Raw genomic sequence first — 22,428 nt, 5'->3', positions numbered from 1 at the left:
ATAAGGAAATGTGGTATTTTCCATTAGCTGTATACAAACAAAGAATTTGAAAGAGGATAAAATCTGGTCAGTTGTCTGGTCTCTAGTGTGATGTATTGCAACATTCTTTATTTTCCCTGCAACACAGGTGCTGTCAGTCTGTGTGGAAGAGGAAAATATCATCCCCTACATCACTAATGTGCTCCAGAATCCGGACCTGGCTCTCCGCTTAGCTGTCCGCAACAACCTTGCTGGTGGTGAAGAGCTCTTTGCACGCAAGTTTAACAACCTGTTTGCTGCTGGCAACTACTCTGAGGCTGCCAAGGTTGCTGCCAATGCACCGAAGGTACGTAGCGTATTTGTAATGGTCTATAATTAAAACAAACAGATGAATTTACTTCATTATCTTTTAATCCAACAAAGAAACGTGAAATAGTGTTTCATGTTTGTTGTGTTCCCAAAATATTTTAGTTTAGACACAACTTGCATACAGTTTGGTTCTTGTCCAGGTCCCTTTTCCCTTGCCAAAACGCTTCCATACGCTAGCTTTTATGCCAGGGGAGGCCAGTCAGATTGTATCCATCTGTGGTTGCTCACACTCAGCCATCCTCACCAAAACTCAAGAAGTGGCCTAGCTTAGAACATAAACGCGACTCACATGTTTGCGTACGTTACGTTTTACCATCCAATTAGTTTAGCCGCAATGAACATACAACCTGGTCTTACAAAATCGTTTTGTAAGACCAGTTTTAAATTTGGTTATATTGCCTTTTCTTCATCGAGACACAATCGCAATGCATCTAGTTTTTTTCCATAGTTATAGTATTGGATTGCGTTATATTCTCCCCACTTGGTTTGCCTTTTATCAGTCGTTAAGATCTCCTCTCACCCTCACTTGATCTTTCCCCTCTCAGGGTATCCTGCGAACCCCAGACACCATCCGTCGCTTCCAGAGCGTTCCCACTCAGCCAGGCCAGACCTCCCCCTTGCTGCAGTACTTTGGTATCCTTTTGGACCAGGGCCAGCTCAACAAGTTTGAGTCCCTTGAGCTTTGCAGGCCTGTACTCCAGCAGGGACGAAAGCAGCTCCTGGAGAAGTGGCTAAAGGAAGACAAGGTATTGCATATCTCCATTTCAGCCTCCAGTCACAGGAAGAGGCTCTTCCTGAGCTGCCTGTTTGTTTACATGACTCGCCTATTATATTGGATCATGTGAGAACATCAGTTGTGTAAGGAATTTGTGAAGTTCCCCCTGGAAACTGTAGATTTGGGTGGTTCTAAGCTGCTTCAATGGTAAACAAGAGAATCTGAGATGGGGGATATAAACTTGTGTATATTTAAATTTTCAATAATATATCATTTTATATATGATTAGTTCATTTACCATATTTGATATTCATTTTCTTAACCTTTGTATGCTCTCCTTTTGTCATTTGATGCAACATAGATGTATTCTGTATGTATTTTCATTGTGCAAATGCTAATTTCTTTTTTAGCCTTTTAACTTCTACAGATACAGTATAAAAACTGTAAATTAAAAGTAAAAAAAAAAATAAATGCTTTGAGTGCTGATGTTAGTTGTCCTACGTTTCAGTTGGAGTGTTCGGAAGAACTTGGTGACCTGGTGAAGGCAGTGGATCCCACCTTGGCTCTCAGTGTCTACCTGAGGGCCAACGTCCCCAACAAAGTCATCCAGTGCTTTGCAGAGACTGGTCAGTTCCCCAAGATCGTCCTGTACGCCAAGAAGGTACGTCTGTCTGGCTCCGATGATATTATTCAAGCTCTGGAAGATTTGATAATTCCCAAATGATGAAATAGCATAAACCCAAACTTAAACCAAGCTAATCTTAATGTTGTGAAGTCCTGTTGTAGTGGTGTCTTAATGTTGTGATCTTCTTGTGGGTACTTTTGTTGTGGTGTTTTAATGTTGTTAAAATTGTATTGTTGTGTGGTGTTGTCGGAGTGGTGTTTTTGTGTTGTGGTTGTTGTGGGTGAGTTTTAATACTGTGAAATTTGATTGTTGTCCTTTACTGCTGTGGTAGCGTTTTTATACTCCAGTGTTAGGTTTCCCTTTTGACAGAGATGTTATTCTGTTTCCTGCCCAGGGACTACAGATGAAAATTAGCTGTGCATTGTCCCTGTCAAATAGATAAATGAAATGCATGGCCAATAAAGGAGAGGGCAAACCATATAAAATGCATTTCAAAATACAGAAAGCCTTTCCTCATGCCTAATTTAAGGATTCACGTTTCGTGCTTTACTAAAGACGTGTCTCCAAGAAATATGAGGAACAGAAGAGTTGGACTTTGTCACCTAAATTAATGGATTTAAACATTGGCACTAAAACTTGATTGTAATGTAGAAGTATCCATTTTTTTTTGTTCTAGGTGGGCTACACTCCAGACTGGATCTTTCTGCTCAGGAATGTGATGCGGATCAACCCAGAACAAGGCCTGCAGTTTGCCCAGATGCTGGTCCAGGATGAAGAGCCACTGGCTGACATCACACAGGTCAGAGGAAGGGAAGAGGGATTTCCAGTGATCCATCAGGAATACATGGATTTGCTCATAAATAACTTCCTAATTCTAAAACAAAGAGTTGCAGTTTACTGAATAGGCCTCTGTTACAGAGCTTTAAAGAGATTTATGCCATACTCTTGATTGAAACTGACCAAGATGAGTTTAGTCGGAATTTAAAAATGAGCTGTTGCCCTGCAGCACAGGGTGTATTGGGTTGTACTGCAGAGACTTTGGGTTAGGGTTTCCTAACTTTCTTTCTAAATCTAAGCTAAACATTGTGACTTTACATCCCAAGTTTGCGTTTAACAAGTTGCCCCAAACTTTCCTTGAAACTGGACAAAGTATTTGGCTGAGTCACATGACATGCCAACATCTGTGAACCTCAGTTATCCTGTAGTATAAAGGAAATGCACTTCTTCTTTTGCTTCCTGCCACTGCAGACACACTGCACTGCAAATGTCAACTGCTGACGCAGCTTTCTGTGTTAAGTAAAGTGCTGTTACCTGCCAGCACAGCACACAAGAGTCAAACAACATTGCATTGAAGACTTTCTTCAATCTTTGGAAAAGGGAATGTGTTGTGTTCAGCCATCTTTTCTCTTTTCATTGCAAGTGTCTTTTAAGCTGCTTTAAAGAAGTGTGTGGTCATCTCAAGTTAAATCCTGTCAGTGGTATACAATTTTAGGAGACTGGTGGGAGTATTATGCTTATGTTGGAGGGAGGTGTTGTGTACTAATGGCTGCAGTGCAGTAGTACTTTATTTTGTTCAAAGAAAGGTTTTTGACATGTATAATTTTTGTCTTGGTTTTAGCAGCTAGACACGCATCTTTCCTTTCTTAAGTTTAAGTTTTCTCCTGTGTGTCTCCATGTCTGTCCAGATCGTGGATGTATTCATGGAGTACAACCTGATCCAGCAGTGCACCTCATTCCTCCTGGACGCGCTGAAGAACAACAGACCCTCAGAAGGGCCACTGCAGACTCGCCTGCTGGAGATGAACCTCATGCATGCTCCACAGGTGCACACATCTACACGTACTTAACTTTAAGGAAGTCAGTTAATAGAACGGGGATGCATTTTTTTCTAACTTCTTTCTTGCTTCATGTCTTGGGTGCAGGTTGCTGATGCTATCCTGGGCAACCAAATGTTTACCAACTACGATCGTGCCCACATCGCCCAGCTGTGTGAGAAGGCTGGACTCCTGCAAAGGGCCCTGGAGCACTACACCGACCTGTATGACATCAAGCGCGCTGTGGTGCACACACACCTGCTCAACCCGGAGGTAGGCTTCAGTGACTGACTGAGTGCAATTCAAAATAAAACTAGAGGCTATTTTTCTTTGTGTCAAATGTATTGCTTATTGTACATTTTTAGTCCATGGTAGATATTAGAGATGTTCTGATACTGATACCAGTATCAGTATCGGCTCCGATACTGCCTAAAACGCTGGTATCGGGAAGTACTGGAGTTTATGCACCGATCCGATACCACATAATAAAGCCCTAAAGAAAATCTACGTTAAAGTAGTTTATTTATGTACTTTTTCCATTATAACTGACTGTCAAACTGGATAATAAAAGAAAGTTCTGGGGCATTCATTGTTCATGTTTCACAAAGTTTAACCTGAGCCAAACCAACAACAAAGATAGAAATCATATCACATCCATACAGGGATAGTAGTATACAGTTGTTAAAACATAATAAAATATATGACACACTGGTATCGGATCGGTACTCGGTAGGGGTGTAATGGTACGCAAAAATCACGGTTCGGTACATACCTCGGTTTTAAAGTCACGGTTCGGTTCATTTTCGGTACAGTAAGGGAAAGAAATGCAAACATTAAACTGCAGGTTGTTTATTACTATAAACTTTTTTTTTTAACAATTTGTTTACACTTTTTAAAACACTTTTTAATAAAATATAATAAATAAAATATATATAAAATAAAAAAAGAATAAGAAAAATACTGCTGCAAAGTTCTCCACTAAATAAAATACTGTCTCAAACCAATATCGCATAATAAAATATAATGAAAAATATAAATAAATAACTATGGATTACAGTGCAGCATTACCAATCCCAGCTTGTCAACAAAGTACGGTCGTAGATCAGCTGCTATAAAAACACCAATTGCTTTCGTTATTGCGTTGGCCCGATTGGAATTACCAGCAAAGGTCTGTTTAAATGCCAACGGGAGCTGCGTTTGAATTACGGTCGTTTTTTTCCTTGTAGTAGTGATGTTCACACTCGCGTGATGCCTTTTTAAGTGCGTTAGCAACGTCGGCACACTGCTTTCGTCTTATCGACTAGTCTTTGTCTGTTGACGTATTTCACTGGGAAACCGAAGTGTTCCCAAACAGGAGACCTTAATGATATGGGTGGCTCTTCAAGCTCCAGCTTGTCCGTACTGTCTATGGGCTTGTCTACATTGGCCATGACGCTAGCTAGCGAGAGGCTGGGCTAAAGTGTGCCGTGTATGTTGTTGTACAGCACGCGGTGTGTGATTTTTATTTTTTTCCCCAAACCACTTCAGCGGAAATCCTGCCCTGCAATCGATTTCATTGGTTTAGGTTACAGTGACGGCGGGTAGGTTTAGAGATCAGTGTTTGGTGTAGGCAGTCTGTACAGTGATTGACATGACCAATGAAAACTTTAGAATCAGCTGCAGGGTGGGATTTGCGCTGAACGCGGAGACTTCGCCACTTAATATGTTCGTGTGGAAACACGAAAATTGACCTATGTTCCGCACACACAAGATTGCGTTCGGCTTTCGGTGCACACGTGCACCGTACCGAAAGCCCTGTACCGAAACGGTCCGGTACGAATACACGTACCGTTACACCCCTAGTACTCGGTATCGGCCGATACACAAGTTCAGGTATCGGTAAGCAAAAAATGGTATTGGGCCATCTCTAGTAGATATTGTACAATCTATGAGTTAAACTGAAAATCCCCTCCTCCGCCTCCAGTGGCTGGTGAACTTCTTTGGCGCGCTGTCGGTGGAGGATTCCCTGGAGTGCCTCAGGGCCATGCTGTCGGCCAACATCCGCCAGAACCTGCAGATCTGCGTGCAGGTGGCTTCCAAGTACCATGAACAGCTCACCACACAGTCTCTCACTGAGCTTTTTGAGTCCTTCAAGAGCTTTGAAGGTGAGATCCCAAACTTTACACTAGCATACTGCTTCATTTGACATTTTAATCTTTTTTTTCTTTTTTTTTTTTGTCAAACACTTTCATTTATAATCCAGACAATACAAATGTCGGTGGCATATTCCCTCTAAATATCAATTAGACAAGCAGGCCAGAGCAGAGGCAGGACAATCCTGGAGGTTATGTAGTCCACCTCTGCTATTACTGGAATAATGAAGCGTAAAGGTTGAGTAAGCTAATTGGGGAAGACTGCCGAAAACTGCAGTCCTGGAGCTCCATTTCTTATGTCAGTTATATCTTGTAGGTTGTATTATTGGATCCCTAATGCTATCGTTAGATTGGTAATGCTGTAGAAGCTGTTGCTTAATATAAGTGTCTGTCTCTCAGGTCTGTTCTACTTCCTGGGCTCTATTGTGAACTTCAGTCAGGACCCTGAAGTTCACTTTAAATACATTCAGGCGGCCTGCAAGACGGGTCAGATCAAAGAGGTGGAGAGGATCTGTCGAGAGAGCAACTGCTACGACCCTGAGCGTGTCAAGAACTTCCTCAAGGTAAAGCCGCAGAGACGGCTGCGGGGATCAAACGCTGACATTTAACAGCTCTATTCTACCTTGACCTGTTCCTTTCTTTTACTTGTCACTCTCTCTCTCTGTTATGCGTTACATATTTCTGTTCCTGATCTACTTTCTTGCTTTTTTCACTTTACAGTTTTTCAGAATTTTAAGCCATGTTGATCTTTTTGGCAAAATCTTCTAGTTTTGGAATCGCCCATTTTCCAGTCTGTTCTCATTCATATCACATAATCTTTGAAGTGCTGAGACAGTCTTTAAAATTCTGCACGCTATTAAAAGAATAACATCACAGATTAACATTTTGACCCCTCTCTATAGATTAGAAAATTATCACCGTCACTAGCAGATACCCAGTAGTCAATTATCTTTTGTGCTTTTCCTCTTTTGTCTGTGGAATTGCAGGACATGTATCAGGTAAATCTATCCTTCCCCACAGTACAGGACTTCTCCCTTCTTATTTTGCTTTCATCCCTACCCCTGAACTTTAGGCACAGGATTGAAACTGGGATTTCTATGGATGCGTATATGTTATACACCACAATCCACTCCCCTTAAGGCTGATTTATGGTTCTGCGGAGGCTCCACGCAGAGCTTTTGCCGTAGCCTACGTAAGTGGCCTGAAGTTTATACTTGTGCGTCGATCTCTTCAAGAGAATAGCAGGGCCGTCACCTCGAAGTGAGTAGCGACTCCAGAGGCATAGTGAGAGAAGTGAGTAGCGACTCCAGAGGCATAGTGAGAGAAACAAAGTGTCTCCCCTGTTCTTTCTTCTGACCACGGTCAGAAATCTGTAGCAGGAAAAGTTAACCCTCTCCTTGATTACATGTTTATGGAGAAGGAGAACCAGCAAATGAGTCGGGGGAAATGCAACGCTACCAAGCCACGGCCGAGCGACGTGCCCCGCAGCGATGTGTAGTTAAATTTTTTTGAGAGGTGTACGTCAGGCTACGGCGTAGGGTCAGTTTCTCAACGTACCTACGTACGTACCCACGGCGTCGATTTAAAACGGAAGCATAAATCAGCCTTTACTACATAGCTTTATGTAGTCCTAGTCATTCAGAGGATGTTTTGTGTGTACTCGGCAGTTAATGGTGAAAACGTTAGGGTCCTGTACTCCATATTTGAAGACATTGAAGGTGTCTGTGTGTATAGTGTGTAGTCTTGTAATAGGAGCCTCTAGTCAAAGCAGCATGTTCTTGAATGACATCGACCAGGTGCACAATCCCAGTTTGTTAATTCTGTATGAGTGTGGATGGCAGCATTGTGAAGCACAGGACTAGTGTTGAACTGACAACTGGCAGCTCCCTGCCTGCATATAAGTAAGACTGCTGCTTTAGAACATTTAGAGGGCTTGTTCCGTACTGTAGTGTGAAATACTCATTTTGCAATGTGACGTCCATTTGTTGTAGTGTCAACCCTTTAATCCTCCCTCCCCCCCCCCAATTGATATTGTATTAAATGTGTACATTTTTAATCCCTTAAGGAGGGTTGACGTAGTTGGAAAATGATAGCTTCAATTTTTATTTTCAGTGACTGATAAATGTCCTACCATCATACACAGTACACCAGCCATCAACAATAGTCATACCTGCAGTAAACTATATTCTATTTGAAGGATACATGTTAATACATTCTATGTGCTGTGGTAAATGATCAACCCTGTTGCACGAAGGTTGGTTGTTTTGTGGCTTGTATAGAGCTGTTTTGTTGTTTGTTTAATCTTACTGAACCTGTCCTCTTTCCCTCCACTGTGTGTGACGGACAGGAAGCCAAACTCACCGACCAGCTACCACTCATCATCGTCTGCGACCGCTTCGACTTTGTCCACGACCTGGTCCTCTACCTGTACCGCAACAACCTGCAGAAGTACATTGAGATCTATGTTCAGAAGGTAAGGCTCAGTGGAGAAGCATTCCAATGCATCGTGACGATTATACTACAAACTTTTTATTTCAGAAATTGGCTATTGCGATTTATTGTTACATTTGTGTTTTTAGGTGAATCCTAGCCGTCTGCCTGTTGTGGTCGGTGGTCTCCTAGACGTGGACTGCTCAGAGGATGTCATCAAGAGCCTGATCCTGGTTGTACGGGGACAGTTCTCAACTGATGAACTGGTCGCTGAGGTGGAAAAGAGAAACAGGTGCTGCGCTATCCCACCTACATGTTTCTAAACAAACAACTAAAAACTTTAAGTAATTTTGTCTTCCAAGATAAGGGTGAAGTTTTGACTTCAATTTAGAAAAGGTTAATCCTCAGAGAAAATGTGGTGCCAGCCAGTGGTTGCAGCTTTGTCTGGAACACCAGATTGTTGATAAGATTATGAGTATCTGACAATTGGACGACTTTTCTATGATCGACAGTTTATCTTATCTAAATCTGGGGTTAAATATGCTCTGATTGTAACAGTGTTGCTGCATTATTACTTTCTCTAACAACACCTTGTGATATATTAGTTAAAGAAATGTCAGATTCAGTCAGTTAATTTATTCTCCCCAGAAATGGTCTGCTTTCTGTCACAGAATTGTAGATCAAATTAAAACACAGTAAGGATTTTTGTTTGTCAAAGTAATGCCATTACTTTAATGTCCTCAACCACAAACATTAAATAGTGATATACTTTACTGATCATTTACAGGAGACTTTACTAAGTTATACAGATTTTCCATGTTCTTGGAGCGTAACAAGATACTACAATGCTTTTGAAATGAAACTGTTAATAAATTACAATAACCTAAAGACGATTATGTGACTTATTCAATATAACAAGTCTAACACGGATCCCCACATGAAGAACCTTGTTTAGCTAGTATTCCAAGTAGGATTTGAATTGGGCTTCATCCCTGTCTGACTACTCAAAACATTTCTCAGAGTCCTGACATCCTTTTTCTCTTCCAGACTGAAGCTGCTGCTGCCCTGGCTGGAGTCTCGTATCCACGAAGGCTGCGAGGAGCCTGCCACCCACAATGCTCTGGCCAAGATCTACATTGACAGCAACAACAACCCTGAACGATTCCTGAGGGAAAACCCGTACTATGACAGCCGTGTGGTGGGAAAGTACTGCGAGAAGAGAGACCCCCACCTGGCCTGTGTGGCCTACGAGAGAGGACAGTGCGACCAGGAGTTGATCAATGTGAGGATGAATTCTCGCTCTTGCCTTCCTCGCACCTGTGTATCCAAATGTCTCTTTTTCAGTTCACCTTCCTTTTTTCATGTAGTACCTAAACATGCCTTCACTGTAGCAGGAAGAATTCAAATTTTTGTTTTTTTCATATCAGGTCTGCAACGAGAACTCCCTGTTCAAGAGCTTGTCTCGTTACCTGGTCCGCCGCAAAGACCCTGACCTCTGGGCCAGCGTGCTGCTGGAGAGCAACCCCTTCAGACGACCACTCATTGACCAGGTAAAGTATACACAAAGCGAGCCTTTTATTTCATTTGATCAACTTTCTGGTGCTTCTCTAAGCTACTACTCCTTGGCCCTCAGGTGGTGCAGACAGCACTGTCAGAAACCCAGGACCCAGAGGAGGTGTCTGTCACAGTCAAGGCCTTCATGACCGCAGACTTGCCCAACGAGCTCATCGAGCTGCTGGAAAAGATTGTGTTGGACAACTCTGTTTTCAGTGAACACAGGTGTTTAGTTGTACCATTTTGGATTCTTTGCCGTCTCAATTTAAAATCAAAAAGCAAAACTAAAGTGTGCTGAGGGTTCCATGTCTTCTCCTCCTTCCCATAGAAATCTGCAGAACCTGCTGATCCTTACAGCGATCAAAGCTGACCGTACCCGCGTGATGGAGTACATCAGCAGGCTAGACAACTATGACGCTCCCGATATCGCTAACATTGCCATCAGCAACGAGCTCTTCGAGGAGGCTTTTGCCATCTTCAAGAAGTTTGACGTCAACACCTCTGCTGTGCAGGTCAGTCATTAGCTCTTATACAATTAGACTAATGCTTTATTGACTAAAGAAGTGTTGATCGTCCATGTTTTCTTTTTGTTACTTAGGTGCTGATCGAACATATTGGCAACCTGGACCGGGCCTATGAGTTTGCAGAACGCTGCAATGAGCCGGCTGTGTGGAGCCAGCTGGCTAAGGCTCAGCTACAGAAGGACTTGGTCAAAGAGGCCATCGACTCCTACATCAAAGCCGATGATCCCTCTGCATACATGGAAGTGGTACAGGCTGCTGATAAGAGCGGTAAGGAGACTTGTTGAGCTCAACAAAGAAAAGATGAACCATATTTGGTTGATATTTAATTTCGTAGTGGCTAAGACCATACTGTTCTGTTTTTGCCAATGAGGCCTAGCAGAGGGCTTTAAAGAACTGAGCAATGTGTAGAGGGACGGAACACCACCGGACTTATTTTGAGCTGATCAATCACTATTAACAGAAGGCGGCGTTTCAGAGAAAGCGGTTTTCTGTTTGCCGTTGCCACATTGATTGAAAGTAGTCAATGCGAATCACATCAGCTCTGTTGTGGAGTTAAGTTTTGTTCTCCGGGGTACTTGCTGATGGTTGCAGCTAATGCAGCTTTATTGAAAGTGCACAGTATCAGCATAAAATACAGTTGAGGAGGCAGCGTTCCACATCTACCAAAAATGCAATGGATACATGTAGAAACACACCAACAGCTTAATATCACTGTCCATGTGTTTCAGGTAACTGGGAGGACTTGGTCAAATTCCTTCAGATGGCTCGTAAGAAGGCCCGTGAGTCCTACGTGGAGACAGAGCTCATCTTTGCCTTGGCCAAAACCAATCGTCTGGCTGAACTGGAAGAGTTCATCAACGGACCCAACAATGCTCACATCCAACAGGTTAGCCTTGTTCTCATACAACCCTCTGTGAATAAGCTCTCAGGTCACGAATTAAACACTATGTCTTGTTTGTATCTGTTATGTAGGTTGGTGACCGCTGCTACGATGAGAAAATGTACGATGCTGCAAAGCTGCTATACAACAACGTCTCCAACTTTGGTCGTCTGGCTTCAACTCTGGTGCACCTCGGGGAGTACCAGGCTGCTGTGGACGGCGCCCGTAAAGCCAACAGCACCCGCACCTGGAAAGAGGTGTGCTTCGCCTGCGTGGATGGAAAGGAGTTCAGGCTTGCCCAGATGTGCGGTCTCCACATCGTGGTGCACGCTGACGAGCTGGAGGAGCTGATCAACTACTACCAAGTAAGAGGGAAATGAAGGCATTTTATTTGTTTGTGTAACTTCTGGTGTGTTATTTAAAACAAAATCATAATACACCAAGGCATGCAGTGTTTGCATATAGTTTAACTTGTAATTTGGAGGCCATTAGCCTACGTTCATACATAAACATACATTTACCAGGTTCCATCCTCCCTCTTTTCTCTCAGGACCGCGGTTACTTTGAGGAGCTGATCACCATGCTGGAGGCCGCCCTGGGCCTGGAGCGCGCTCACATGGGCATGTTCACGGAGCTGGCCATCCTTTACTCCAAGTTCAAACCCCAGAAGATGAGGGAGCATCTGGAGCTCTTCTGGTCCAGAGTTAACATCCCGAAGGTCCTGAGAGCAGCTGAGCAGGCTCACCTGTGGGCCGAGCTGGTCTTCCTGTATGACAAGTACGAGGAGTTCGACAACGCCATCATCACCATGATGAACCACCCGACAGATGCCTGGAAGGAGGGGCAGTTCAAAGACATAATCACCAAGGTACAGTTTGATTTGTTGTCAAAACTAAGATTGTGGTGGTTGTTTTTTTTTTAATTATATTTTTCCTTTTTATGAGGTATCTAACAGTGTCCAATTTGATTTGGCTTTTTGAGCTAACATTGCACTAAGGTGATGTCTTGTAGTCAAACATATGATGGGGCTTTTATTCCACTACAATCTATTTTGGTTATTGCTGAAAATGTCTCGAATTGTGGTTTTATTGAATGAGATGAGACTGAATAAGAAATACTTCTTTCATTGAAGACAGTATTATAAAATGCTATGATATTATATATTATAAAATTATCATCATGCTTGATATTGCACTATATTCCCTTCTCCAGTGTATATGCTTATTATTGTTTCTAATTGTTTCCCTTTGCACCCTGTATAGGTGGCCAACGTGGAGCTGTACTACAAAGCCACCCAGTTCTATCTGGAGTTCAAGCCCTTGTTACTGAATGATTTGCTTATAGTGCTTTCCCCCAGACTGGACCATTCCCGTGCTGTCAACTTCTTCACAAAGGTACACTTTAGTCTCGCGTTATGATAAAGGAGGAGTGTGATTTGAATTTGCTCTGTTTCTTTGGATTAAGTGCATTTCCATCCATCTATTCTGATGTAAATTAGTGTAGTGGATGGAAAGGATGAATTACCATTTCTTTTGCAGATTTCTTTGGAAATTCAGTAAATGTGCTAAATTGGGATGGAAACTTTGCTAGTGAGATGATGAATGTACATGTGTGTCCACAGGTGAAACAGCTTCCTCTGGTCAAACCCTACCTGCGGTCAGTACAGAACCACAACAACAAATCAGTCAATGAAGCACTTAACAACCTCTTCATCACAGAGGAGGACTATCAGGTGAGAGAGCCTTTGACAGTGCTAGTGGAATAGTTTTGATATTTTTTTTATTTCCTTTTAATGTCATTATTATTTGATCTAATACTCTCCCTTTTTCCCGTCACACTCATGTTAGGCACTGAGGACATCAATAGATGCCTACGACAACTTTGACAACATCTCACTGGCCCAGCGTTTGGAGAAGCACGAGCTGATCGAGTTCAGGAGAATCGCTGCTTACCTCTTCAAGGGCAACAACCGCTGGAAACAGAGTGTGGAGCTCTGCAAGAAGGACAAGCTCTATAAGGTGTTTTTTTCCCCCTCCTAGCATTCACCTTTACTTTCTTTGAGAATGTTTCTGATACACTGCTTAGATTGGCTTAGAACATTCCTGAACCTGTCTGCGCTCTGTCTCCCCTGCAGGATGCCATGCAGTATGCGTCCGAGTCCAAGGACATCGAGCTGGCAGAGGAGCTGCTGTCCTGGTTCCTGCAGGAGGACAAGAAGGAGTGTTTCGCCGCCTGCCTGTTCAGCTGCTATGACCTGCTGCGGCCCGACGTGGTGCTGGAGACCGCCTGGAGGCACAACATCATGGACTTTTCTATGCCATATTTCATTCAGGTCATGAGGGAGTACCTCAGCAAGGTGGGTCAGCTCTTTTCAGGCTGGAGTTAGGTGAACTGAGGAATAAATAGGTTTTGATATAAATGAAGGCTATATAGCTGTGCAGCACTGCTGCCATCCTGTCTGGGGATCAATTCAAGCATCAGAATAAATGTGAATGCACACACACGTGGTTTAGTGTAGTTTGTTTTATACAAATTCATGCAGGTTATCTTATGCGGGCATTGTGACAGATAGTTGGCAATTAATCAAAACCAGTTTTCAACTTATTAGATGTTCTAGGCAGGAATAAGAATGCTGAATAATAACTTTTAATGGTTTAGCTGTTATAAGGCCTGATTTAGATTTCTGTGCAGCATCAGTTATTCAAACTGCAAAATTAATTCTAATTCCTCTCTTATTTTTTTCTTGAGTCTGATCCTTAAATCACATGTAGCTAATAAAACAATCTATATTTCATAAGCCGTTTTCACGTATGGATTCCAAAGGGCTAATTCTAAGCTAATGAAAACACAACTATTCTTAGTTTTAGATGATTATACACTAAAGAAAACATTCCATTTCTGCTAATAGACATCCTAAATCCTACACACTGCTCTTTAAGTAACAGTGGATAAGTATCTAATGAAAGACATACTCAGGATTCTTTCTGGTGGTTGTCTGTTTACCAAATTTGTTCACAGGGCAATATTTTTAATTATCTTCTTCTTCTATGCTGCACCTCTTCTCTTCCAGGTTGATGCAGTTAAGGAACAGGTGAAAGCTAAATGCTCTGTTTTTGATCTCAAAGTATTTAGCTCGGACGACTGCAACCTTGAGTGTGCATGGTTTTAGCTACACTCCCATTTTGACACAGTCACCAAGACATCTTTCAAGCTGAAATTGTAGTTGTTGAGGAACTTTGGAGATAAGTAGTCTCGCGTAAAACTTTAGGTCTGAGGAAATTAAATTGTAGCCGTCTGCAGATAGATATTTTGTATTCACTACATTGGCATTAGTCACATCTTGACATCTAGCATTAACCTGCATGCATAATCAGTTATCAGAAAGTATCACCTGTGATTGTATATAATAATTTAATTGATTTGGCCATTCAAACCAGAGTGCCTCTGTACGGGAACCGCTGAGTGGGACGGAGTAAATCCAACATGTTAATCTAGTCAAAAAACACAGGCAAATCAAATTGGCTTCAGGGTGGGATAGTTGTACATTTGTGGACGAACAAGTTGGGGTTAAGATGTCCATTTTAAAGAACAAAAATACTCCCAAGAGAAAAACACATGCTGCAACTTAGCTAATGCTGTATTTACATTATCTCACCATAAGATGCATGTTGTGCCAGTTGTTAAGGGAGCATCGTTTGTTCCTATCCCTTGTTTAAAGAACTATGAACCAGCAGCAGATTAAACCAGAAGTTCAACAAAAAAAAAAAATCCATTGTCTACCCAGGGGATCATTTTGTTTGCCACTGGTGCTCAAACAGTTGGAAAGCTTCAACAAGTATAATCCATTCTCTACAACTTCACTTAAAAGTGCATTTCCTCACAGACATTGACACTGCACAATATGTTTTTAAAAGGTTGCTGTATTAGCTGAAATAAAGCATGCGTGGAAATGTCTTTTGCTGATAGGTAACAGCAGGCTGTTGGTTGTGCCTGGCTTCCTTTAGAAAGCCTGAGACTCCCCCTCCTCCCTCCTCCTCCTGAAGTGCATCTCAGTGCTGCAGCCTCTTACTCACTGCCAGCGGTGTAACACATGGAGCATGAGTGTTTCTGTTTACAGTGAAGCTTCAGCTTGTAAATGTTTGCAGAGAACTTGATTTGAAGAGCTACTGTTTTTCTGAAGAGGCATGGAGATACCGAATGATAAATGCATCTATACGAGGTGTGGAACAGCACTGCTGAGCAAGCCCTTACTTTTAACTCTAGAAATAACCTGCATCCAGGTGCTGCTGCTTTCCCTCGAGGACCTGATACGTACACTTTGCTTATTGCTGCATCTGACTTGCTGCTTGAAGAAGTTCATTTTCTTATTGGCAAGCCACCCAGACAACAGAGGAAATGAAAATTAGTTTAACTCGTTTTTCTTTTCCTTATTTATTTATTCACGTTATTTAGCATTACTAGTTGGACGTCTAGTAGTCCAACTCATGTTCAGTATCTGTAGATATCTGTGCATACTGTATGTATACAGTGTGCCACGTTTTTATGTGGATGTCCAATCGGTGTTGACGGTAAATGTATTGTAGTCAGTTGAAGCAATACATTCCTCAGTGTGTGCTATATTGACGGAGTAAGCTGAGTTCTCCTGCTTGCAGAGCCAAGGCAGCAGTGCCTACATGTACCAGGATGCTTTGCACGCGAGCTACCCACCCCCCCCACCCCCCGCTCCACAAGCTGAAATAGTCTGTAGTTCTTCCTTACCTCCAACGACGTCACTGTCACGTCAAATGGCGGCGCTGAATGCAGGAGCAACAGCAGATTTCACAGCTGCGATGTCAGCTTTCTCATTCAGTATAGCGCGCACTGAAGAATGTATTGCTTCAATTACATTAACCATCAATACTGACTGCACATTCACATAAAAGGTGGCAAATTTGTCTTTTAAAGTAGTAGTGGTTTAATCAGCTGAAATGATCTTGTTCCTGACAGTAGGGGTTTGTTTTGTCTTGCTGCTGTGTGAAATCTGCTTGGAGTAGTAACCCAGATGAGCATCCTTGTCAGAAAAGTTGTCACAGATTATTTAAATAAATGTATATTTAACTGTTTTTTAGTTTTTTTTGACTTGTGTAGTATGTTGTTGACTCATTAAGTGTTATGGCTTTGCTCTAAATGCTATTTCTTTGCTTTGCAGGTAGATAAACTAGAAACCTCCGAGACCGTAAGGAAAGAAGAGGAGCAGGCAACAGAGACGCAACCCATCGTCTACGGTAACAGTCCTCTAATGACATCAGAGCCCATTCCACTGTGATCAGAAGCAAAGGCAGCAGTCTTCTTTTCATATCCATATCAGAATGTATTTAAGCCCCTGGTGTCTTCAAATGATTGCTGCTCTATAACATTAAATATTCATGACCAAACTAGCAACTATCAAAGTAATAAAAATCAGATTTGATTGACAGTGACCAAACCCAACCCAAGATTCTTGATTCAAATATTGCTCAATCCTGATTGTTGCACTGAAGTATGTGACATAACATGCTTACTTGAAACTAGTGAGAAGAACAGAGAGAAAAGAAATGCAGGCATTATTCGTGTGAAATAACCTGAAGTGAAAATGAGTTAATGTAGGATCCAGTCTCTCATTGTAAGTAGTTGATTGAGAAAACAACTTTATGAATGTAACATAGGTGATGTCAGGGAGTTTTATAAATGAGGTGAAGGTATTCTGCTGTGTTGTGTTGTGATGTGTTCATCACAGTGGTTGGTAACAGCTGCTTTTAGTCCCGACAGCTAAAAAGGCAACTACCTGATTCGCCACATAAAATCTTTTTAAAGCTAAAAACAAGATCAACAAACCAATGAGAACGCGCTGTGACCAAATCATTCACGTTTTTATGGCTCTGGTTGAAATTAATCAGACCAGTTACATGTTTGAAACCTTTCCTGTGTGTGTGTGTATATCTTGCAGGCACACCCCAGCTGATGCTGACGGCGGGCCCCAGCGTACCTGTGGCCCCTCAGCAAGCTTACGGCTACGGCTACCAGGCTCCTGCAGGATACAGTCAGCCAGCGGTTCAGCCAGGCTTTGGCTACGGCATGTAAAGACCCACCCCCTTCTCTCTCCACATGCAGGCTGGAGCAACCATCCATCCATCTCCCACAGTCCTTCACCAGACCATTAGTGTCTCTCTCTCTCTGCCCTCTACAGGGAGCGGGGAATAATACAGACCACCTATTTTTTTTTTTTTTTTTACTTTTTCCCCCCTTTTTAAACTGTCATGAAGGACTCTGTTTTATTTCTGTTGTCAAAGAAAAAGATTGAATCACAAAGATTAATTTTCTCACATTCCGTATTGACTAGATTACATTTTTTCTTTTGTCTATTTTATTTGAATGGGAAATAGTTTATGTACAATGGGGGGGGGGCTTGTGGGAAGAGCTAGTCCTCCTCAACAAAAAAAAAAAGGTCTGTTGTGAAGCATCTGATTTGCACTCTGTAGTGAGAAGAAATTAATGTAGAACGTCTTCATTTTGATGTGTGTGAGCAGCTGCTTCTGTCCGACTGTAAAATGCATTTAATTATTGTATATTCAGACACAAAAACAAAACGCTACCCTGTTCTTCTATATTTGAACATGAGACTGCCGCTTCCATGACCACAATCCTGAAACACTACGCTGTACCAGTCATGTCCCCACACACACACTTCAGGGCTGTTTCTTGAAGAAAACCCAGGAGAGTATTTTACGTATGATTTACAGGAAGGTTAGATTCTTTCCAGCAAAGCCTATGCAGGACTCTGTAAACAAATTTTCATTCAGACGACATTTCCATGTGCTTTAAATACTGCTCTAATCTGGGACCATTCCACCTCAGGAGGGACTGCAGACCTGTTTATGTTTGACTAACAAGCCCCCATGCCCCCTCTTTATGCTGCGGTTTGTTTCTGCTGGATATCATTTTAGGTCACTGGTATTGAGTGTGCAGGAGAGAGATTTTTCAAACTTTATTCTCCTCGTGTCCTGTTGAGGGTTGCCTTTAAACTTTTTCAGTTGACCCGCTCTTCCAGTTCAGAAACAATATCACAGGACTTGTGGTATTTGAAGTTTTTATCAAAGGCTTGCGTGTATACAGGAAAACCAATCATTAACTCGTTTGAACTTATATTCTTATCTAAATTACCTTAGATTTAAATTGTGCACTTAAGATACTTGATTGTGCATTATCATGATCATAATGAATGAAACGGCGGTTTTGTTTTCCACTTAAAAATAAAGGCTTCTTGTTTGTCAAGAACGGTCTGATTGTGTCATACATATACTGTCATGTGTAGGAGAACACACTGCTGCACATTTAGCCCCCTAAAAGGAAGTGATCTCAGGGTTCTGATAGAAATGATCAATCAAGTACTGAGAAGAGCAACCATCGGCTACAAAGCGCATGAAATAGTAATGAATATTGCACAAAACAATGTGATTACACACATTCCTAGAAGAATGACTACTTCATTTCAAAATGCAGTGTATCAGCGTTTACATTGGCTGACTTTGCAAATTTGCCGGGTGAAGGTGAACTCTGACCTGGGAGTCTGCCGGCCGGGGGATGTCACAGCAACAGGAAACAAGTTTCTGAATTCGTTCAGGCTTTAGTTGATGTGAATGTCAGACAGAAATTTCAGAGATTGGAGCTAATGTAACATGACCTTAAAAACCACCTTGTTATTAACAGTTCAGTAATGTACTTTCTGCACTGAAGCTTAGCTCTCATATTAGTGGATTTCAGAGAGCTCTTGATTCAGCTGTGTGCCGATGTTTCTAATGCCATATTCTAGTGTTGGATTGTTCACTGTTCCTCACTTCATGCACAAGGCTGTATCACTAGCACCCTCTAGTGGTACAATAGAGGGTGCTAGAAGTAAAGCTGATCTGATGTGAGTTACTGCCAGACATATAACATCCATATATCTTGCTTTAAAACAGCTTGAAGATTGTGACTAAATAATTATGTTTAGATAAAAGTAGATGCACACAATAAGACAACTTGGATATGATAACCTATTTTATGAAGGCATTCATTACTATTTATTCTCTAGAACAATAACTATTTCTGGAACTGTAATGCCGTATTTAAGACCAGGAAAAAAACTATTGAAAGCTGTACTTGATATTCAAAACATTAATATAGCAGTAAACAACTATTTGCTACGTAAAGATATAGTGGAGTAATGGGGTCCTGAGCAGAGAATGAAGTCACGCTCCCTCTCTCTGTGTGTGTGTGTGTGTGTGTGTGTGTGTGTCTCTGTCTGTCTGTGTTGCCTTGTGTGTCTATCAGACACAGCGGGTCTGACAAAGCGTCAGTATTTCAAAAGTTGGGAAACTGTCTGTAGGAGCCGTGTGGAAGCAATACAAGACCACATTTTTTTTTTTTTTAGTACAGACCCTTTTAAAATACTTAATTTTATTACAAAATACAAAGTGCCATCCAGTCAAATTACAAATATTGATATGACATCGATGTAACCAGCTCTACTGTCAGGTTAAATCAATAGCATCCTGCTGTTCTTGGTCATATTGTTCATGGCAGTGACGTCTATGGTATTCTAAAGTAATAAATACTTTACAATGAAAATGATTGATCTGATTTCAGATGTAATTTTGTAAGATTAGGATTCGTCTCGGTTTGTATTAAGAGAACATCATTTTGGAACAATACTCATTCACAGCAGTAAAAATACAGGTGTAATCAATAATAACATTATCTAATTCTAAGGCACTGTTATTTTCGATACTAGCTCACTGTAATGGCTTACTAGGATACTCAAGGAGCAGCGTGTAGGATTTAGTGGCATCTAGCATTGAGGCTGCAGATTGCAACAAACTGAATACCCTTCCCTTTCCAAGCGGGTAGAGAACCTACAGTGGCCTACTGTAGAAACATGGCGGGCTCTGTGGAAGAGACCTCTCCCTATATCAAGGAGGCTTAAAAAAAAGAACTCATTGAGTCATTAGTGGGGCACAACACATGCAAAGTAAAATCTGGTCTGCACTTTTGGCTGGAGCTGGACAGCGCGTTTCACATCATCCAGCGGACTTTTGCAGGCAAATGAGTGGAGAGCTCTGGGCGCTGGCAACATGGAGAGAAACCAGCAACTGTTAATCTACATATACAACACACACTGCAATGACACAAAGCAGGTTTAGAATCAGGAAAGTTTCCCTTTAATGTTATCAGTTTACACCTGTGCTGTTCCTGCTATGACAAGGAAAAAAGTCTTGGTGAAAAAGTCTTATTGTCCTGGGTTTCTAATGAGATTAACAATAATATTTCATCTGTTTCTTCTGAGCATCATGTCTTCAGACAGGCCTCAGCCGGACTGAACAGAACACGGAATATGAACTGTGTTTGTGGTGTTTTTGCCTCGGTCACAGAAGCTGTTATTACTGCCATTCAAGAGTCAACAAATGTGATAGGCATACATGTCCAAAACTGCACCAAAAAAGTAGTTAACATGTAATTAAGTAAATTGTTGTTTTATAAAAAATATAAACTCATGGTAGCCCAACTTAGTTTATATTGCAAATAGTTCTGACAACTAAGACATTGTATGCAAGTCAGACAGATGCATGCTGGGACTCTAGTAGAGCTTCAAGTCTCCAGTGACTTGATCGATCAGATCAGCTGGGCCTGGACCGATACCCAGCACAGTGCGTGATCCGGGCGCGATTTGCGTCCTTCCTGCATCCTGAATCAGGCTGACGGGAAGCCCCACTTCTTTGGCATGACCTAGCAGATCAATCAGAGTGTCCTCATCAGGGGCCTTCACCACCACCTTGGGCTGGCCACAGTACTCCCATTGTTTGAGAAGCTCGGCGTTCCTGCGTTGAACCTGTTTGTAAGCTGCTACGGCAGCATGGGAGCACTGGGCAGCCACCTTCCCTTTACCCATCTTCAGGTCATTTCGGACCACTAGTATCATCTTGAACTCGCCCCCTTCGCCCATCACGCTTGCTTCACCAGTGCCGTTCCCCATCGCTGCCATCAGGCTTTTGGAGGTCGGGCCCAAGCGAGCCCGAAGGTGCCAACCGAGGAAGAGCCCACAGCCCAGTCCTGCTACTACACCCAGGCCCAATGGACCATATAGCAAGTCCATATTGTTCACCTAAAAAAAAAATATGAAAGAACAGATTAAGGTAGGTCTATGTCATATCTACAGCGTACACCTATATACAAACTTACAAAGAAATACAGCAACAGTTTATCCTTGACAATTGGAAACAGCAGTTGACAGAACAATCAGTTAGTAACTGGTCTGTTCTGGAACTTTTGATCATATCACATTTTCTTTCCCAGTTGTCATGGAAATGGAGATGTTCAGATTTCCTTTACTCTGTGCATTTAAAGGACTTTTGCTCCCAAGTTGACTTAAAAATTAAAATAATTCTTTAAGCTTTTAAAACTAACTTTCTGACTTGCTGTGTTTGCAGATCTGACTTCACCCTTTTTGTTTAACAGCCGTTAAACAGACAAAAAAGTTCGTACAATAGCTAACTTAATACGATTATTTTTGTTATTTTTAACAGTATGCAGCATCTAGTTGGAGATTTAGCTCGGTTTTGCAAATAAAGTTACATCTTTTATTTAAGATTTGATCAAACTGTGACGTTATGCTTTCTGTAAACTGACGTTAACGACAACTTCGTGAGCAAACAAGCTCAGGTCTAGCTAGCTAGGTAACTAATGTGAAGCTAGCCTTGCTAACAGGGTTCAAAATTAACTTTTTCGTCCACCAGCCAAATGGCAAGTGAATGTTCGAATTTCAATAGATTACCATTGTTTCTTTGGCTGGTAAGTGAAGCAAATCTACCAGCCACTTGCATATTTTACCAGCATTTGGCTGGTGGATGGTGCTAATTTTGAACCCTGCTTGCTAACGTTAGCTTCTTGGCTAGAAGCAAAGATAGCTTACTCCAAAAACACGGCTTCAGTACAATAATATTACATATCACTTTGCGAACAAATACACACATGTTCGTACAATTCATTCCCCCATAGTGCTAACACGGTGCAGCACGATTGATACCCGGAGGTTGCATTTCATACCTGCTGGTTTGTTCAACGTGCTAGCAGTATGAATGAAGCTTCCTCATCTTTATGGGTCTCTTGGTGATGACGCCATAGCACCTCGACTTTGGTTTACAGTCTATGGTTTAACCATAGACAGTATATAAGAGGGTTTAACCCTTAACCTAAGCTGCTCTATGTTAAATTATATGTTGTGTCACACTGTCAACACATTGTAAAGATTAAAAAATCTGTGAAAACATGCAGCCATAAAATACAGAATATGTATATTATAATAATGTATATTATTTTTCAGAGAGCATTTCTAACCACACAGCTGGTGTTTTT

The 22,428-nt window shown here is 41.8% G+C and overlaps 3 protein-coding genes across 9 annotated transcripts in view; 2 read left to right on the top strand and 1 right to left on the bottom strand.

Annotated features, from left to right (window-relative positions):
* The window catches only part of cltca (clathrin, heavy chain a (Hc)), a 42,305-nt gene extending 23,925 nt beyond the window's left edge, over positions 1-18,380 (top strand). For 2 of the 5 annotated variants that reach the window (XM_036009001.1, XM_036009000.1), the window contains 25 exons: positions 128-325; positions 894-1,094; positions 1,572-1,724; positions 2,365-2,487; positions 3,374-3,511; positions 3,611-3,775; positions 5,466-5,646; positions 6,034-6,197; positions 6,621-6,632; positions 7,982-8,107; positions 8,214-8,356; positions 9,112-9,346; positions 9,492-9,614; positions 9,698-9,843; positions 9,947-10,130; positions 10,217-10,409; positions 10,871-11,028; positions 11,115-11,387; positions 11,573-11,890; positions 12,285-12,416; positions 12,644-12,754; positions 12,870-13,040; positions 13,157-13,378; positions 16,211-16,286; positions 16,988-18,380. In XM_036009001.1, coding sequence (XP_035864894.1) covers positions 128-325; positions 894-1,094; positions 1,572-1,724; positions 2,365-2,487; positions 3,374-3,511; positions 3,611-3,775; positions 5,466-5,646; positions 6,034-6,197; positions 6,621-6,632; positions 7,982-8,107; positions 8,214-8,356; positions 9,112-9,346; positions 9,492-9,614; positions 9,698-9,843; positions 9,947-10,130; positions 10,217-10,409; positions 10,871-11,028; positions 11,115-11,387; positions 11,573-11,890; positions 12,285-12,416; positions 12,644-12,754; positions 12,870-13,040; positions 13,157-13,378; positions 16,211-16,286; positions 16,988-17,121 — 4,080 coding nt within the window. In that variant the 3' untranslated portion in view covers positions 17,122-18,380. Of the gene's footprint in view, positions 1-127; positions 326-893; positions 1,095-1,571; positions 1,725-2,364; positions 2,488-3,373; positions 3,512-3,610; positions 3,776-5,465; positions 5,647-6,033; positions 6,198-6,620; positions 6,633-7,981; positions 8,108-8,213; positions 8,357-9,111; positions 9,347-9,491; positions 9,615-9,697; positions 9,844-9,946; positions 10,131-10,216; positions 10,410-10,870; positions 11,029-11,114; positions 11,388-11,572; positions 11,891-12,284; positions 12,417-12,643; positions 12,755-12,869; positions 13,041-13,156; positions 13,379-14,092; positions 14,774-16,210; positions 16,287-16,987 lie in introns of those variants that run through there. The other 3 variants (XM_031310857.2, XM_031310856.2, XM_036009002.1) reach the window with 2 other exon arrangements.
* A 1,830-nt stretch (positions 18,381-20,210) lies between these two features.
* On the bottom strand, positions 20,211-22,203 carry ptrh2 (peptidyl-tRNA hydrolase 2). Of its 3 annotated transcripts, XR_004899211.1 has the most exons (3): positions 22,120-22,203; positions 20,459-21,178; positions 20,211-20,412 (listed from the first exon to the last, which is right to left on the bottom strand). XR_004899211.1 is itself a non-coding variant. In XM_031310864.2 (2 exons), exon 2 carries the CDS (start codon positions 21,167-21,169, stop codon positions 20,654-20,656), a length of 516 nt encoding a protein of 171 aa, XP_031166724.1. In that variant the 5' UTR covers positions 21,170-21,178; positions 22,120-22,203; the 3' UTR covers positions 20,215-20,653. The 3 variants fall into 3 exon arrangements, 2 of the variants coding, with proteins under 2 accessions (XP_031166724.1, XP_031166725.1); XM_031310864.2 differs by having other exon boundaries at positions 20,215-21,178; XM_031310865.2 differs by having other exon boundaries at positions 20,215-21,178; positions 22,055-22,147.
* Positions 21,108-22,428, top strand: part of LOC116058159 (vacuole membrane protein 1) — a 68,260-nt gene continuing 66,939 nt past the window's right edge. Inside the window, exon 1 of the mRNA XM_031310861.2 lies at positions 21,108-21,209. The gene's annotated coding sequence lies outside the window, so the exon portion shown is untranslated. The remainder of the gene's footprint in view (positions 21,210-22,428) is intronic.

The sequence above is a fragment of the Sander lucioperca genome, chromosome 13, assembly GCF_008315115.2.
Source record: "Sander lucioperca isolate FBNREF2018 chromosome 13, SLUC_FBN_1.2, whole genome shotgun sequence".
Taxonomy (NCBI): Eukaryota; Metazoa; Chordata; class Actinopteri; order Perciformes; family Percidae; genus Sander; species Sander lucioperca.
The sequence above is the reverse complement of the archived record's forward strand: the minus strand, read 5'-3'. Positions and strand labels throughout refer to the sequence as shown.

Excerpts from the sequence above, each read along its gene's own strand:
- ptrh2 (XM_031310864.2), bottom strand. The coding sequence starts at position 21,169 with ATGGACTTGCTATATGGTCCATTGGGCCTGGGTGTAGTAGCAGGACTG.